The sequence below is a fragment of the Desmodus rotundus genome, chromosome 3, assembly GCF_022682495.2.
Source record: "Desmodus rotundus isolate HL8 chromosome 3, HLdesRot8A.1, whole genome shotgun sequence".
NCBI classification, from domain to species: domain Eukaryota; kingdom Metazoa; phylum Chordata; class Mammalia; order Chiroptera; family Phyllostomidae; genus Desmodus; species Desmodus rotundus.
Window position 1 is genome coordinate 22,466,008 of NC_071389.1, and position 16,182 is coordinate 22,482,189.

The following is a 16,182-nucleotide window of genomic DNA, read 5'->3' on the forward strand; positions in this document are numbered from 1 at the left end:
GCTTTGCTGGATAGAGTAATCTAGGTAGTAGGTCTTTGTTTTTCATCATGTTGAATACTTCTTGCCAGTCCCTTCTAGCCTACAGTTTCTTTTGAGAAATCAGCTGACAGTGTTATGGAAACTCCTTTATAGGTAACTATCTGCTTTTCTTTTGCTGCTTTTAAGATTCTCTTTATGTTTAACCTTTGGCATTTTAATTATGATGTGTCTTGGTGTGGTCCTCCTTGGGTCCATCTTGTTAGGAATTCTCTGTGCTTCCTGGACTTATATGTCTATTTCCTTCACCAAATTAGGTAAGTTTCCTTTATTACTTTTTCAAATAAGTTTCCAATTTCTTGCTCTTTCTATTCTCCTCCTGGCACCCCTATGATTCGAATGTTGGTACCTTTGAAGTTGTCCCAGAGGTTCCTTACCATATCCTTATTTTTTTTTTCTTTTGGATTCTTTTTTCTTCTTGCTATTCTGATTGAATGTTTTTTTCTTCCTTATGTTCCAAATCATTGATTTGATTCTTGGCTTCATCCATTCCACTGTTGGTTCCCTGTAAATTTTTCTTTATTTCACTTAATGTAACCTTCATTTCTGCCTGGGTCTTTTTTATGTTGTTGAAGTACCCAGAAAGTTCCTCGAGCATCCTGATAACTAGCGTCTTGAACTCAGCATCTGATAGGTTACTTATCTCCATTTTGTTTACTTCTTTTTCTGGAATTTTATTCAGTTCTTTCATTTCGGCCATGTTTCTTTGTCTCCTCATTTTGGTAGCCTCCTTGTGTTTGTTTCTATGTACTAGGTTGAGATGCTTTGACTCCCTGTCTTAGTAGCATGGCCTATTGTAGAAAAATGCACCAGTAAGTTCAATGGGCATTTAGGTAATTGCCAGGGCAGGGCAACACATATGGACCTGGTTGATAGAGTTTCTGATAATGGTGTCACCACTCTGTGGCTCTGTGTAAGGGAGGACTCAGTAAGGGGATAATGCCATTGCCTGGCCTCTGTAGTTTTGTCCAGGAGGAAGCTGTCCCCCAGCACTCACCCTGGTGCCAGACACTTCAGTTTCTCTCCACATGCCACTGGTGCCCTTCCAGCTGCTGTCCCAGTGCTAGAGCTGAGAAGGAGTGAGTCTGAGTAAGTCCTAAGTCCATTGTGGGCCCTTTAAGAGGAGACTCCTGCCCTGGCTGGTGTGGTGCAGTGGATTGAGCACCAGCCTGCAAACCAAAGGGTCGCTGGTTTGATCCCCAATCAGGGCACATGCCTGGGATGCGGGCCAGGCCCCCAGTGGGGGTCACACAAGAGACAACCACCCATTGACATTTCTCTTCCTCTCTCTCTAAAAATAAATAAATAAAATCTTAAAAAAAAAAAAGAGGAGACTCCTGAGAATCCCACAGTTTCTTCCATCACCCTAACCCCTTCTTGTTTTTACAGCCAGAAGTTATGAGGACTTACCTTCCTAACACTGGAATCCTGGGCTGGATGGTCTGCTGTGGGGCTGGGATCCCTTGCTCCCAAGGAATCCCTCGTGATTTTTAGCTACCACCCATTCCACAACTCCACAACTCCAGCTCTCCTACCTGTCTGGATGAATGTGACTTCTTTAATTCCCTGGTTGTTAAACTTCCATACAGCTTGATTTTCTGATAACTCTGGGTGATAGTTGTTTTAGAGTTTAGCTGTAATTTTTGCTGTGGCTGTGCAAAGAGGTGAGCCATGTTTACCTACACCTCCATCTTGACCGGGAGTCCCTGATTCCATTTATTTTTTAAGTCTAGAAAATCTATACTACACTAAAGCAGATCAGAGGTTGCCTAGGGATAAGGGTGGGAAAGAAAGATTAAGAAGGAACAGAAGGAAGCTTCTGAAGTAATGAATATCTTTTTCTGTGGTGATGGTTTTATGGGTATACGCATATATCAAAACTAGTCATATTGTATACTTTAAACATGAACAGTTTATATGTCAATTATACTTTAATAAAGCTGTTTTTAAAAAGTATGGTGTCCATGGAGGAACAAACATTCAAGCATGGCTGGAATGGCAAGTAGAAGAGAGTAACAAAAAAACCATTCGTGCAACCAAACATATATTTTTAATGACTATACAACATCCATTTTCCCCTTCTTAGACAGAGTACTTCCAATTTTTTATTAAATAAACAGCATCTCATCATCATGTGCAAAACTCTGAATAAATTACTGCTTTAGAATAGATCCCCAGAAGTAGGAAAAAAGTATGAATATTTTTAAGTAAGGCAGACAGATTTTTAAAGAAACAGCTTCACTTACTATTTATTCTTTTTAAAGAAACAGGAAAAAGAGATTTAAAAAATGAAATGTTTTAGTGGGTTGGGGACACTTGGGTGGAATTTCCTTAGGCACTTGACAGAAATCATAAAAACTAACCTAATTCTGAACAAACCATAAGTCATATAATCATGCCCCATGTGTACTCATGTGCCTTCTTCAAAGAATCTTTATTCAGAATGATAAAATGTTTCTATGCACATTCCCCTTCTCCATCTCTCATTTCTCTCTCCCTTCTTCCTCTTGCTCCTTCCTCCTTCCTCCTCACCACCATTCTGGGGCTACAAATCAAGCAAGCCAGACCCAGTTATTGATACCATAATTCAAAATGGACAAAAACCCCTCTATTACAAGCTATTCTGTTTCGAGTAGGAGACTTCAGAGCACACATAGGATGTCGATTGATACTTACCTGGGTCCTATCATCACAGTCCAGGCAGAGGCCCTCCTTGGTAAGATACATGCTACCCTGGTGTCTACTTAATATTGAAGAACGATATGCAAGAATTCATTCTCAACACATTTTGATTTGAGATACAACTGTATTAAAATAAAAACTACCATTGCCACAAACAAAATCCTACAAATGTAGAGAGACAATGCAGTGTCTCCCTACATTAGCAAAGCCAGTGAGGCATGAAAGACATATCCCAGGCAAATTCTTAGCAACTAAAGGTGCGGCTGGAGAGTATGGCAGGGTTCACATCTGTAGTAGTCAGATACAAAGTTATGTCTTCTCAAGTCTCCCTGACGAAACTAAGACCACCAAAGAAGGGAGAAAGAGGAAATGATGAAAGGAGTGCTGTTAACTACGGATGGCTGCTTTTGAGACATTTTTACCAGGGCTCAAGTTTGGCCAATTAGCAAGGATCTGTTAATGAATTTGCACTAAAATCCTCATCACCTCTTGCTTTATAAGGTAACTTACAAAGCAGCCAACAAACACATTTTCAAATTCATTTCACAGAGTAAATATAGGGAGGCAGATAAAAGAACCAGAACACTTAGGACATTACAGGAGAAAGTGAGCAGCAATGGTGAAAAAAATTAAAGAAAGGGCATTATAATTTAGGCACTAATACTTTAGAAAAAGGAAATGTACAATAGCAGGAATTTCTGCACAACCCTACAGAAGGATACAGGCTGTCCAAGGTTTTCCCTCCATGCAATAAGCCGCTCATGTAAGAGTAGAAGGGTGGGGAGGTGGGGTTAGCGAGTGCTTACTGAATATACACACACACACAATACTGGAAGGGCCTAGGTCACTGAGGAGTCAAAAACCCATATAATGTATATAGGCCAGAGACCTGGAGGGGCCCTGAAGCCAAAAAATTTTTGGTGTCTGCTGTTCAGGTAACTAAGGATGAGAAAACAGGCCCTGTCGGATTTCAAATTTGCCAGGAAATAATAGCCAGAAGAATAAATAAACCCTTGGCAAAAATTTTACAAGCCTAAAGTATTAAAGGGAAGATTTAAAAACCAAAAGAAAGCAACCAAGCAAAAATCCCTGATAAACAAACCAAAACAAAACAAAAGCAGAGAACTGCTTGGGTTTCTGTCCTTGGTTATGCAAGGCTCTTCTCTGTCGCTGCCCACACCCCACGCCTTGATTTCCTGGTACGAGGTAAGCTCTGGCCTTATTAAGAGTCAGCACAAGAGTTTTCTCAGTGAAAAAAGGCTGCAGAGAGGTGTCCAAGGACTTGGCTCATTTATCCACTCAGTCATTTGTTCCACAGAAAGCCATTGCTTGTAGGGGTTGAAACGCTATAATTATTGACTGTAAACAGGGAGATGGGTGGTAGAGAGAGGAGGATGTCAGTTTTCCTAAAGTCAAACCTTATACGTAGGGATACCTAATTGGACCTTCACTTCCAGGGACTCCAAGAGAACGCTCCTTTTGCTTTCACAAAGCAGGACTGGCAGCAATTAATTGCCAATGGCTGAAATGCCTGCACTGCAAATGTTCTAGTACCCAATCAAGATGCCTTCATGCTCCTCCTGCTAACAATTCAGAGATTCATGGCATAGAGCAGATGCAGAAATTAAACTAAGCAGTAGCAGCTTCTCCTTCTTTCAGTTGAGAAAGGGGAATATATTAGTGACTTTCCTTCCCACTTTTGGAATTGCAAAAGCTCCACAATACCTTCTCTTGTATACAATATATGTATATTTCCCAAAGAATGAAAAATGCTACTCACAACACAAGGCCTTTGCAGCTCTGCAGGCATTTCAGGCAAGACAAGAGCAATTTATGATATACCTTCTTCCCACTTTCGAGGCAGAGTTGCTTGGCCTACCTTAGTGAAAACAGTACAAACTAGAAACTAGAGCTGCTAGCCAGCCACCCCTAATTATAAGGAGATGATCTGCCATGTATATATTTCTCTTCCTTTCCCTGGTGGATTAAGCAGAAGTTTGAACTGTAAGTCCTCTCCTATAAGAAATGCCTACCAGTTAACCATTCTGAAGGTACGAGGTGATCCTACCACCCTTCCAAAGCCATCCATGGCCTTCTTAAGCATCGCATACAAAGTCAAATACAAATTGTCTGGATCTGAAGACTTCACTTTGCACCATTTTTGAGCAATGCTTGCAGTTCTCAACGTGTAATGCCAAACTATATAAAGCCTCTGTGCACTAAGGCCCACTCCCATCCTTGGGGCTTACACTTCGAGTTTAATACCCCTCCTTCCACCAACATCCACCCTTTCTCCATGGTAGACCACAGAATTTGAGATCGGTGACCAAGAAGAAAACGAACTCCCTAGCCAACACAGGACCTTCCTTCCAGCATACACCTGAAGTCTATGAGGCTTGAGTTTGAGTTTTCACCATCTTCCAGGAGACTGTCAGGCCTAAAGCTGCCGTATTTCTCATTGTACTGATCTATTTCAAATTTTATTGATCATAATTATTCTCTGGTGTGCTGACTGTGCCCATCTCTCCCAACCCTGTGTCCAGTGACTTCATGTTGGTAGCTTGAAATTGGTCATGGCAGTAGTATTTACACTATGAAACTGGCTAAGGCTACAGTTCAGGGCCTGTTTTTGTTCTCTGAGGGACAACCAGCTGTTAAACATGTACCACACTAAACTGTTATCCCTATAATCATCTATGCTTCCTCTCCTGTGAGACCCAACCTCCTTTTCTTTGAACTGAATTGACCTGTTATTTCACTCCACCATCAAAAAGTCACGTACATGCTCAGTCATTTCATGTTTTGTTCCCTATACTTCCTGCAGGACAGGCTACATAATTTGCAGGATCTGGTGCAAAATAAAAATGTAGGATCCCTTGTTCAAAAATTATCAAGAATTTCAGGACAATAACAGTAAAGCATTAAACCCAAACAGGGCCTTTCTAAGTGTGGAGACTTGTGCAACCACACAGGTCACCTGCCCATAAACTAGTCCCTGACCACTTATTCTAGGATTGAAGGTGCGTTGCTATTTTATCTGCCTCCTTTCCCAGTGCTCTTTGCAAACCATTACCCTTCTATCTTCACTGCAAAAACCTCTCCTCCTTGGCCATCTTGCTGTACTACAGCTTCAACTCTCATCATAGCCGTCATCTCCCAACTTACTAGTTACTTCTCCTACTTTACTGATGGCTTTGACATCTGGCTCTCAAAACTCCTCTTCACCCCAAGTCCTTGCCCAGTTAAGAACAGACTCTAGACAGAATCAGACTGCCTGGGTTCCAGTCTTGATACTACCATGTACTAGCTATGTTACCTTGGCCGTGCTCCTTAATCTTTCTTTTCCTGAGCTTCCTTGTTTATAAAGTAGAGATGGTAGCAGCACTTCACAGTACTTGTTGTATGGATTAAAAAGAGTTAATACATATAAAAGGTTCAGAATGGTGACTGGCACATAGTAAGTGCTCACTCTGTAGACATTAGCTGTTACTGCTATTATCGTCACCATTGTTAAAGTCTATCTCAATGTCTACATGGATAAGTCATTTAACATGTTCTCTGGGCTCCCTGTTGTTGATAAATTTCTTCTCCACTCTACCTCAGCAACCCTCTTCCACAGCTACACCCTAGATCCTGTAATCACCAGAACTTCTTCACCTCCAAAAACTTAATTTCAAATATCCCTGACTACTACCTCCGAGCCCTTCCAGGACTCGCATTTACCTGTGCCCCACAGGTCTGCTTCCTATCAGCAAAACCTCTGAATATCAAATCTCTATCATATGTTTGCCAGCCCCTCTTATGTTTCCCTCTTTTCCCATCTTCTTACACTCTCTCTTTCATCCACTGTCTTGACAACAACCTCAATTTCCATGCCCTGATTTCCTTTTATACAAGATTGGCAAAGTTTCAATCTTGGATGAATCAAACTATCAGCCTTTTCTTGACAGGGCTGCGGAGAGCCGTGAAGAGGAAAATCATACAACTCTAAAGCTCAGGACCACTCTTGTAAATTCATGGTCTCCATCGTTAGTGCTGCCTAGAATTTTTCTATTTCTTTACCTAGTCTGCCCTCTCCTACCCTTCACAATGGCTATTTCAGACCTTAACCACTCTCTCTAAACCTCTGATTTTCCTGCCTCTGCATACCTATCTCTACTGCAGCTACCTTTGCTTCTGCTCTCAGAAACTCAGACATGAAGATAGATATTTCTACCCCACTTCAGAAAAAAACAGGACAATAACAGAACTACCACAATGTCCTCTACCAAACCTCAAAACCACTTTAGCTATACATATATCCACCCATTTCTTCCTTCCTATCACAATGAAGGATATGTCTTTCCTCCTGCTTAAAGCTAATCCTGTGCTCCATTTCTGGATTCTAATGCACCTGTCCTAGAAGGCAATGGTTCTCGAAATAGGGCTCCCAGACCAGTAGCATCATCATTCTCCAGGAACTTGTTACAAACGCAAATTCTCAGGCCCTGCGCTAGACCTACTAAATCACAAATACTTGAGCTGGGGCCCAGAAATGTTTTAACAAGGTCTCCAGGTGATTCTGATGCATACTAAAGTTTGAGAACACAGCTCTGAGGGATTTGCTGTTTACCCCTTTCCTGTATCTTCAACCTCTGTCTTTGCAATGGTTTCCTTGCCTGAAGAGCATCCTATTTGATTGCTCCATGTGTTCTCTTGCCCTTTTCCAGTCTACTCACCACACAGCAACATATCTAAATCATGTCATTCTCTGCTTAAATAAAGACCAATATTTTAAGAAGGCCTCAAGGCTCTGCACACCCCTTAAACATCTCTTCTTTCACCACTAGCTCTCTTGCTCTGTTTGGCAAGAGCAAGTCTCTCTCAACTGCATTTTTTTTTCCAACTTCTTGACCTTGCCACCTGACAAACTTTGAAATTGTTATCCCCTCTAACTGAAATACTCTTGGCCTGTTTCTTTCCCTAACTCCTACTTCTACTTCAAGTCTCAGATTAAACTTCTCCTCCTTAGCAGCCTAACCTTACCCGCGTCCTGATTAGGTTCCTACTAGATGCTCTGCAGAGTTCTGCACTTACCCTCTCACAACCTGCAACAAACTTATAACTATTTAATTATTGTAAGTGTAATGTCTGCTTTCCTTGCCAGAGTGTAAGCTCTATTAGGGGAGAAATCACGTTTATCTTATGTACTATGATATTTCTAGTGCCTAACTTAGTATAGTAGCTTGTACTAATAAATGTGCAATCAGTATTTGCATACCCTGTGCCTCTGTCCAGAAGGTTTTTTGCTACCTTTAATCCCTTGGTGAAATCCTACTCATTCTTTGAGAAACTAGTTAAACATCTCTGTAAAGTCTTGCTGCGCACAAGTGGATCACTTCCTCCGTGTGATCCTGTTGTACTGTGTACATCACTCTACTAATGCAATAATTATACACTACTGTAAATATCTTCATATCTCAGCCTCTGCTAGACTATAAATAAACTCCCTGAGGGCGCAGATCACGCCTTATTAATTTATATATCTCTAGTGTTTAGAAGAGTACCTGACATTGATAATAAGTGTCTATAAATGTTTACGGGCATGTTAAGCCTAACACTATACCTCTAATATTGCACTGAAAGGTTTTTTTTCTTAACATTAAACCCGGCTTCCAATTCTAGGTTTGCTGTGCCCGAGCTGCATGATTAAGCTGTTTAACCTCTTTAGGCCTCCGTTTCCTCACTAGTAAAACAGGGTTAATAACACCTACTTGGAAATACTGCTATGAAAATTAAACAAAATGACACAGTGAAATGATTAGCACACACAGTGCCTGGCATGCAGCACTGCCTCCCCACTCTGGCTTCAACTTGATAGCGACAACCAGGACAAAACGAACACAAAAATAAGTCAGAGCAATCAAGGGAGACTGAGCACAGAGTGAGTCATTCCTTTTAATCATTTGCTCGGGAAGAATAACAATGAACAAAAATAAGTGGAATAAACTCGCCTGGTGGTATCTCCCTTGGCATACAAAGCTTGGTGAGAAATCACCCTAGAGACCTCTTGGCTGATGGCCACATCCGACTCGCCAGCCCAGCAGGTGAGGAATTAATCTGTGGTACCAACCATGGTTACTTCAGACTAGAGGAGAAGCTACCTCATAAGGAATGTGTTTACAGGCGGAGACGGGGGAGGGGGAGAGGAGAACTTGACTGCAACCGCATCCATCAAGTGTCTTGCGATCTGGCAGAAATCACTGCAGTAACGTTGGCGGAGACTAACACCCCCATGATGGTACTTACCTATAGCCAAGAACCAGCTTTGACTAGAAAATGAGCAGCTTTCTGCTTCTACCAAATAATGGTCAGACTTGTATGGAGTGAACATCACTAAGGTCAAATTGCACTTGTTCATTTGGGAAGCCCCCACGAAGATGACACCAAGCGGCTTTACATATACACTCCTTAGCCTAGGAGCACTGCCCACAAGCACCAGCTCCATTGCCTAGGCATGCCAAATGTAAAAGCAGATTTAAGGGATTCTCTGCTCCTTACTCATAATTGCTTACCTCTTCAGAGCCACTGGTATTCAGATGACCTAGTTCCTTGGAGTCATTCACTTCAGAATGCTGTGTCACTGCAGATGTAACTTCAACTTCATTGGGAGACTCTCTCTTTTGAAGCTTCCTGATTAAGATCTGCTGGTTACTGGAAGATACAGTGGGTCTGAGTGGAGCTCTGAGAGGGTTCTGCCTCCTCTCAGATGCCCTGCTCCAACCTAGCCCCAGAATATGAGGTGCATCATCTTCAGGTGCAAAGCCTAAATCATCTGCAGCTTGGAATTTTTTTAGAAACACCAGCATGGAATTATAAGAGTCTGTCCTAAAAGCCTGGCAGCTCTGGGGCCTGCTGCAGTCAGCCTGAATGCACACCCCTTCTAACCACCAAAGGGCATGGCAGGCAGAGTCCTGGCAGCAGGCATCCCAACACGACTGGAGAGAAGGGGTTCCTTCGAGAAGCCGGAGGTGATTTTCTCCCCCAGATCTCAGGCCAACTCCAAATTGTGTCTTCACCTGCTCGCACCTGCTCTCACTGGCATCTAAAAACAAAGAATGAAAATATTTTAAGATGAAATAAAAACAGACACTACTGTTCTGTAAAGAACCCTGAACACCAACATGTGAGGCTCTTTTGAAGACTGACTTTTAAGAAGGTGGGAAAGCTATCTAGTAAGAGGAACAGAAGAAGCAAAAGAGTGTATTTTAGCTCAAGACACTTTCGCTTGTACAGTACTGCACCCCCTTCATGGCTGGTTCCCCTCTCAGCGAGTCCCTTCCACGTAGACCTCTTGCACAGAACTCTATCCAGTTCATGAAACAGGAAAAAACCCCACAATCAAAAGAGCTATTATGGTGGCAGTACAGGGAGGGAAGTGGGGCACAGTCACCTCTAAGGCATTTCTCAGGAACAGTGTGAGGACTACAGGACCAGAAGAGCAGACAGCTGAACAAGCTTGAGTATTTACCCCACTGAACTGGCAGCAACGCAGACAAAACGCTTGATCTTTGGCAGGTTACAGGTTTATCACGTTCTAATCAAATGTTTGACAGAGTCGGGTAGAAAATTTTACATGGTGTCAGCCAGACCAGTAGTCAAGCTTAGCAAAAATTTTAATCATGGGAGGGATTCTGCTAGCATGAACTTCTTAACGATAAGCCATGTCATAACAGGAAACACAGTGACCTACTGTGGTTAACGTAGCTAACATGGTTCAAAATTCTGGCTAATGTTGCTTCTGGAGAAAGTTTTCGTCTGCTCAATTACTGCAAGCATGGCATTGACTTTCACTTCTGTATTCTTAGATGCCGTGAAGTCAAAGCAGCTCCAAATGAAAGCTATTATACAGTTCATTTTAAGGTCTTAGTTATACAGGTGTCTGTAATCAACTATGGTCAGGGTTATACGGGGCCAGAACCAGGGTGAGGCAAGAGAGGTGCCTCAGGCACAGTGTTTAAAGAGGTGCTCACTCTCAGAGTCATGAAGTGCAAGATGGGTTACCCAACCCTTGAGAATGAGTGTCTCCTTAAATTTTGGGCCATATGTGCCTCCTTCTTCACCGTAGCCCTGGCCCTGCAGTTATAACGTAAAGTATATTTTAAGATTTCGTATAGAAAAGATGCAGAAGAATCAAACTATTGAAGAGATGGATAATCATGTCTGCATGTACGCATAACTGAAAAAGGGTTATGACTAGCTAAAGCCACAAGCTGATAATCATCCAAAGCCAACCTGACTCCCGGGAAACACCTACTTAAATGTCCAATAGACTGAATGTGGACACAAGTCAGCTGAGAGATAAGAGGAAAATAAAGGGAGGCTTCTGGGTCACCGACCTGAGCAAGTGCACCCAAGCCAGCCTGCCACTGTCTTTAAAAGAAAAGAGATGCACTGGCACCAACTTCACTCCAGGCAAGGCAATTCCGAAGGCCACAAAAACAGAACTTCCTTAAGAAAAAATGAAGAAATAGCAACTAGGGAAAAATGAAGCTACCAAGAGCTACAGAAATACCCCTCATTTCCTCATCCATCTTCCCACACAGTACCCAGTGATATGAATCTTGGTAACAGCTGGGTGTACAGACTTTGTTGAAATCAATAAATTGTTCAGTAACTACTATGTTACTTCTATATCAACTTTCCATCATTCTACTCAGAAAAATTCTCTCGTATTTAACAGTGAAGATGTCAGCCCCAAAGCAAAATACTTCTGAAGAGGTCCACATAAAAAAAAATAACTTGCACTTTTCTGTAAGCCACTATTATATTTCATTTTTTTAAATGTACTGTGACCCCCACTTCAAGCAGCTAGAAAACCAGACCAAATATATGAAACAACTGTTTCTAAGACATTGAACCACAGGTAGTCAGTCCAGGACTGTGACCTCGAAGAAAAAGCAAACAAACAAGGTGTGCCCTATGACCACCTTGGCGCTCCATATAGAAGCAAGCTCCAAACTGTGGCCCAGGGAAGGAGACCCCAAGCCAAACAGACAGGTCCTGCTGAGGAAAGAGAGTTCGGGGTGCCTGTGATAGTTAGAATTTTGGAGCAAACTGCCAGAAAGGAGAAGGCTCCTCAGAGAAAGAGCTCCAGACATCCGGGTAACGGTCCCCTTCAGTCTTTGACTGAATACCAATTTATGCCAAGTATAGGTTGAAAGTACACGAGGGAAAATAGAAAATATTTTGAACCAAATGAAAATTAAAACAAAACACATCAAAATTTATGAGCTTCACTGAAAGCAATGTTTAGAGGGACATTTACAGGTTTAAATGCTTATTTTAGAAAAGAAGTCTAAAGTCAATCATCGAGAGAGACACACAGGGAGAATGCCACGTGATCACAGAGGCAGAGACAGAGTGAATCAGCTGCAAGCCACGGGATGCCAAGGATTGACAGTGACCACGCGAAGCTAGGAAGAGTGAAGGAAGTATTCTACTTAGAGTTGCAGAAGACCAACCCTGCCAACACCTTGATTTTGGACTTCCAGCCTCCAGAACTATTATTGGCTTATGCAAGATTCTCTGTCCCTACCTGGGAGAACAGTTCAGGAGACAGATGGCTCCAAGATTTCCAAGAGCCTAGATTTCCAGGGTCCAGTGACATTTGAGGATGTGGCTATGTCTTTTACCCAGACAGGGTAGAAATGGCTGGATGCTATTCAGGGGCCATGTGTAGTGAGGTGATACTAGAAAGCTTTGGGAATCTGGTGTCTATGAGGATTCTCTCTTCCAAACCAAAAGTAATAGCCCAACTGGAGCAAAGGGCGCAGCCCTGGGTAAACGTACAAGAAGTTCTGCCAGGTATCTATGCAGTCCAGGAGTACTGCTTTGAAACAAAGACATCAGCCCCAAAGCAAAATACTTCTGAAGGATCTGCTCTGGAAGAGCACACAAAACCTGTCATGTGTGATATTGGTCTGGATTGGGAGGACTGACGATTTTTCCACAGAGAAAAATCACTATAATGTGGGCAAGTCTTCAAATCTACTGTATTTTTCTGACTATATGACACACTGGACCATAAGATGCACCTAGGTTTTAGAGGAGGAAAATAGGAAAAAAAATTTTTGAAGCAAAAATTTGGTCCTGCTCCTGCCTCCTGTGACCCCGCTCCACTGCCGGCCCCCTCCCCACCCTCAGCGAGCCAGGTAAGCTACATTTGGACTATAAGACACACACCCCTTTTCCTCCCAAATGGGCGCAGCGTGCGTCTTATAGTCTGAAATATATGGTAATTCCTCCTTTATTAGCCATGACAGAAATCATACTGGTGAGAAGTCTCATAAATGTAAAGAATGTGGGATGCCTATATGAGTAGCTCATTTCTTTTAATTCATAAAATCCACATAAACAAGCAATCTTATCGACCTATTGAATGGGGGAAGTTTCTCAAGGAGCATTCAACAATTACTAATCATCACAGAATTCACTCTAGAGAGAAACCCTATTCAATGAGTGGACAAAAGCTTTCAGAAAAAACTGTATCCTTTTAAGTCATCAGAGAACTCATACCAGTCAGAAACTCTACAAATGTAGAGACTGTGGGAAAGCCTTTGCTCTTAAGGCAGTCCTTAATCATTATGAGAGAATACGTAGTGGAGAAAGGCCTTTTTTAAATTGTTTTGAAGATTTTATTTATTAATTTTTTTAGACAGGAAGGGAGGGAGAAAGGGAGGGAGAGAAATATCAATGTGCAAGAGAAACATCAATCAGCTGCCCCTCGCACGTCCCCAAGCAGGGTCCTAGCCCCCAACCCAGGCATGTGCCCTGACTGGGAATCAAATCCACGACCTTTTAGGTTGCAGGATGACGCCTAACCCTCTGGACCACACCAGTCAGGGCAGAAAAGCCTTTTTAATGTATGAATTTGGAAAAGCTTTCAGGGTTAATTCAACTGTGTTGGAGTATCAGAAAATCCATGCTAGTATAATGAATATGGAAAAGCCTTTGGAAGGAGCTCAAATCTTTTTTTTTTCTTTTTCAATTTTAAGATAGCACAGGTTTAATCAGTCTTTCAGTGTGCAATTACTTCAAAAGTTTGTCTTTTTTAACTGAATATAATGGCCTCCAGTGGCAATGTAAGAAAAAGCTCTTGTAAATTTTGAGAACTGGGCTAAGGGTGTAGCACTAAGACACTGCAGCTCAGATCTCAAGATTCTGGTATAGACACTCCTGGGGGGAAAGATGTGTTTAATGAGACACAAGCAGAAAGAAGCAGGACTCTGCAAACCAAAAGGTCTCCAGTTCGATTCCCACTCAGGGCACATTGCTGGGTTGCAGACCAGGCCCCCAATGGGGGTATGCATGAGAGGCAACCACACATTGATGTTTCTCTCCCTCTCTCCGTCCCTTCCCCTCTCTTTAAAAAATAAATAATAAAAACTTTAAAAAAAGAAAAGAAAAGAAAAGAAAGAGGCAGGATTGATTCAAAAATACCAAAACCCCCACACCCTAAAGAATACAGGGGGGTAGGTAGATGGGGTTGGAGGCAGGAGCTCTTTCAACAGGCCCCTTAGGAAGAGCTCAACTCTTAACAGCATTAAAGAATGCATAGAGGAGACAAACCCTGCCACTGTAGCAAATGTGGAAAATCTTTCAGGTAAACATTCTTTGCTGGGCATCAGAAAACTCATAGTGGGAATGAACCCTATTAGTGTAATGACTGTGGGGAAGCCTTTATGAAGAGCTGAATTCTTATTGGACATCAGAGAATTCATACTGGACAAAAACCCCATCACTGTAAGAAATGTGGGAAAGCCTTCAGGTACAGCTCAAGCCTTGCTGAACATCAGAGAATCCATACTAGAGGAAAACCTTATGAATGTAACTAATGTGGGAAGATGTTTTCCCAAAGTTCGGCTCTTAAACAATGTAAGAAATTCATAACAAAGGAAGGGCTATTCATTGTAGTTAGTATAGTAAAATATAGAGAAGTAGTTTATTCCTTCTGGGCATCAAAAAGGAGACATTAAATAAATTACATGTTTATCAAAAATATTCTGTGTACCTCTATCCTGGAGAACATCTCACTCTTGAGGACTTCACTGTAGCATAGTTTGTGCTGGTGAAAATTTGAAGAACCTCAACGTCTATCAGTACAGAAAGAGTTACTACCGAATAGTATGTGCTATTAAAAACATGCAGCTTTCTATACAGAGGGCGAGGCAAAAGCAGGTATATATAGTTGTGAATACACAAAGCACAGTTTATTCTTGCATTATTATTTGTTAATCACTGTATTACTTTCCATAAGAACAACTGTAAACCTACTTTTGCCCCACCCTGTACAGCCATAGAAACATCCCCACAATGCCTTAAATTAAAAGAGTAAGTTGCAGAAAAGCTATGTATTATGATCTTATATGTTTATATATATACATTATATGCATTCAAAAGATCTGGAAAAATAAAAACCAAACTTTTAACAGCAAAAAAAAAGAGATCAATGATCTATGCTTTCATCATAAAAGACAGAAGAGTAAATTATACCCAAAATAAAAAGAGAAATGAAAAGATAGAGATAAAAGTAATCAATAAAACAGGAAGCAAACAAACAGAGAAAATCAAAGAAACAAAAATCTGGTTGTTTGAAAGATCAGTGAAACTGATAAAGCTCTAGTCAGACTGATGACAGAAAAAAAGAGAGTAGTCATAAATTAAGAGTATCAGGAATGAAAGAAGGATATCGCTACTGATTCTGTAAACCAGGGGCAGCAAACTATGGCCTATCTGCAACTGTCCATATGCTGCCTATTATTGTAAATAAAGTTTTATTGGAACATTGTCACACTAATTTATTTATGCATTGTTTATGGCTGCTTTTGCTCTAAGATGGCAGAGTTAAGTAGCTGTATCAGAGTCATCTAAAGACTGGCAAAATATAAAATATTTACTATCTGGCCCTTTAAGAAAGTTTGCCAACCCCTGGTCTAAGAGAATGTACTTTTAAGATTTCATTTATTTATTTTTAGAGAGATGGAAAGGGAGAGAGAAAGAGAGGGAGAGAAACATCAGTGTGTGGTTGCCTCTCACACGCCCCCTACTGAGGACCTGACCTGACCTGGCCCACAACCCAGGCATGTGTCCCAACCAGAAATCCAACCAGAGACCTTTCCGTTCGCAGGCCAGCACTCAATCCATTGAGCCACACCAGCCAGGGCTATTTTGATTTTTATAGAGATGCAAATTATTTTCTTCTGGCATAAAAGATAACCTCTAAGTTTTAATTAATAAGGCACCCTCATTTCCCACCTAGATATTATCCTCATCTCCTTATTCATTCATCCATTCAACAGACATTACCGAGCATCTGTTTCATGCTAGGCATTGCTTTGATGGACTCATAACTTGGAAGAGGAACACAGAGATTAAATAGACATGATAATAAATGTAGGATTGCAAACTAATCTAAGTGCTCTG

The 16,182-nt window shown here is 41.5% G+C and overlaps 2 protein-coding genes and 1 pseudogene across 9 annotated transcripts in view; 1 reads left to right on the forward strand and 2 right to left on the reverse strand.

The window, feature by feature from the left end:
* The window catches only part of SFPQ (splicing factor proline and glutamine rich), a 296,926-nt gene that overhangs the window by 256,786 nt on the left and 23,958 nt on the right, over positions 1-16,182 (reverse strand). The window lies entirely within an intron of this gene.
* KIAA0319L (KIAA0319 like) overlaps positions 1-16,182 on the reverse strand; it is a 95,708-nt gene that overhangs the window by 55,556 nt on the left and 23,970 nt on the right. For 5 of the 6 annotated variants that reach the window (XM_024554553.3, XM_024554556.3, XM_024554555.3 and 2 more), the window contains exon 3: positions 9,273-9,802. The exons of the other annotated variant lie outside the window; for it this stretch is intronic. In XM_024554553.3, the coding sequence (XP_024410321.1) occupies positions 9,273-9,802 (530 nt within the window). The remainder of the gene's footprint in view (positions 1-9,272; positions 9,803-16,182) is intronic. 6 annotated transcript variants of the gene reach the window in all.
* Positions 10,953-15,357, forward strand: LOC139440786 (zinc finger protein 485-like; annotated as a pseudogene).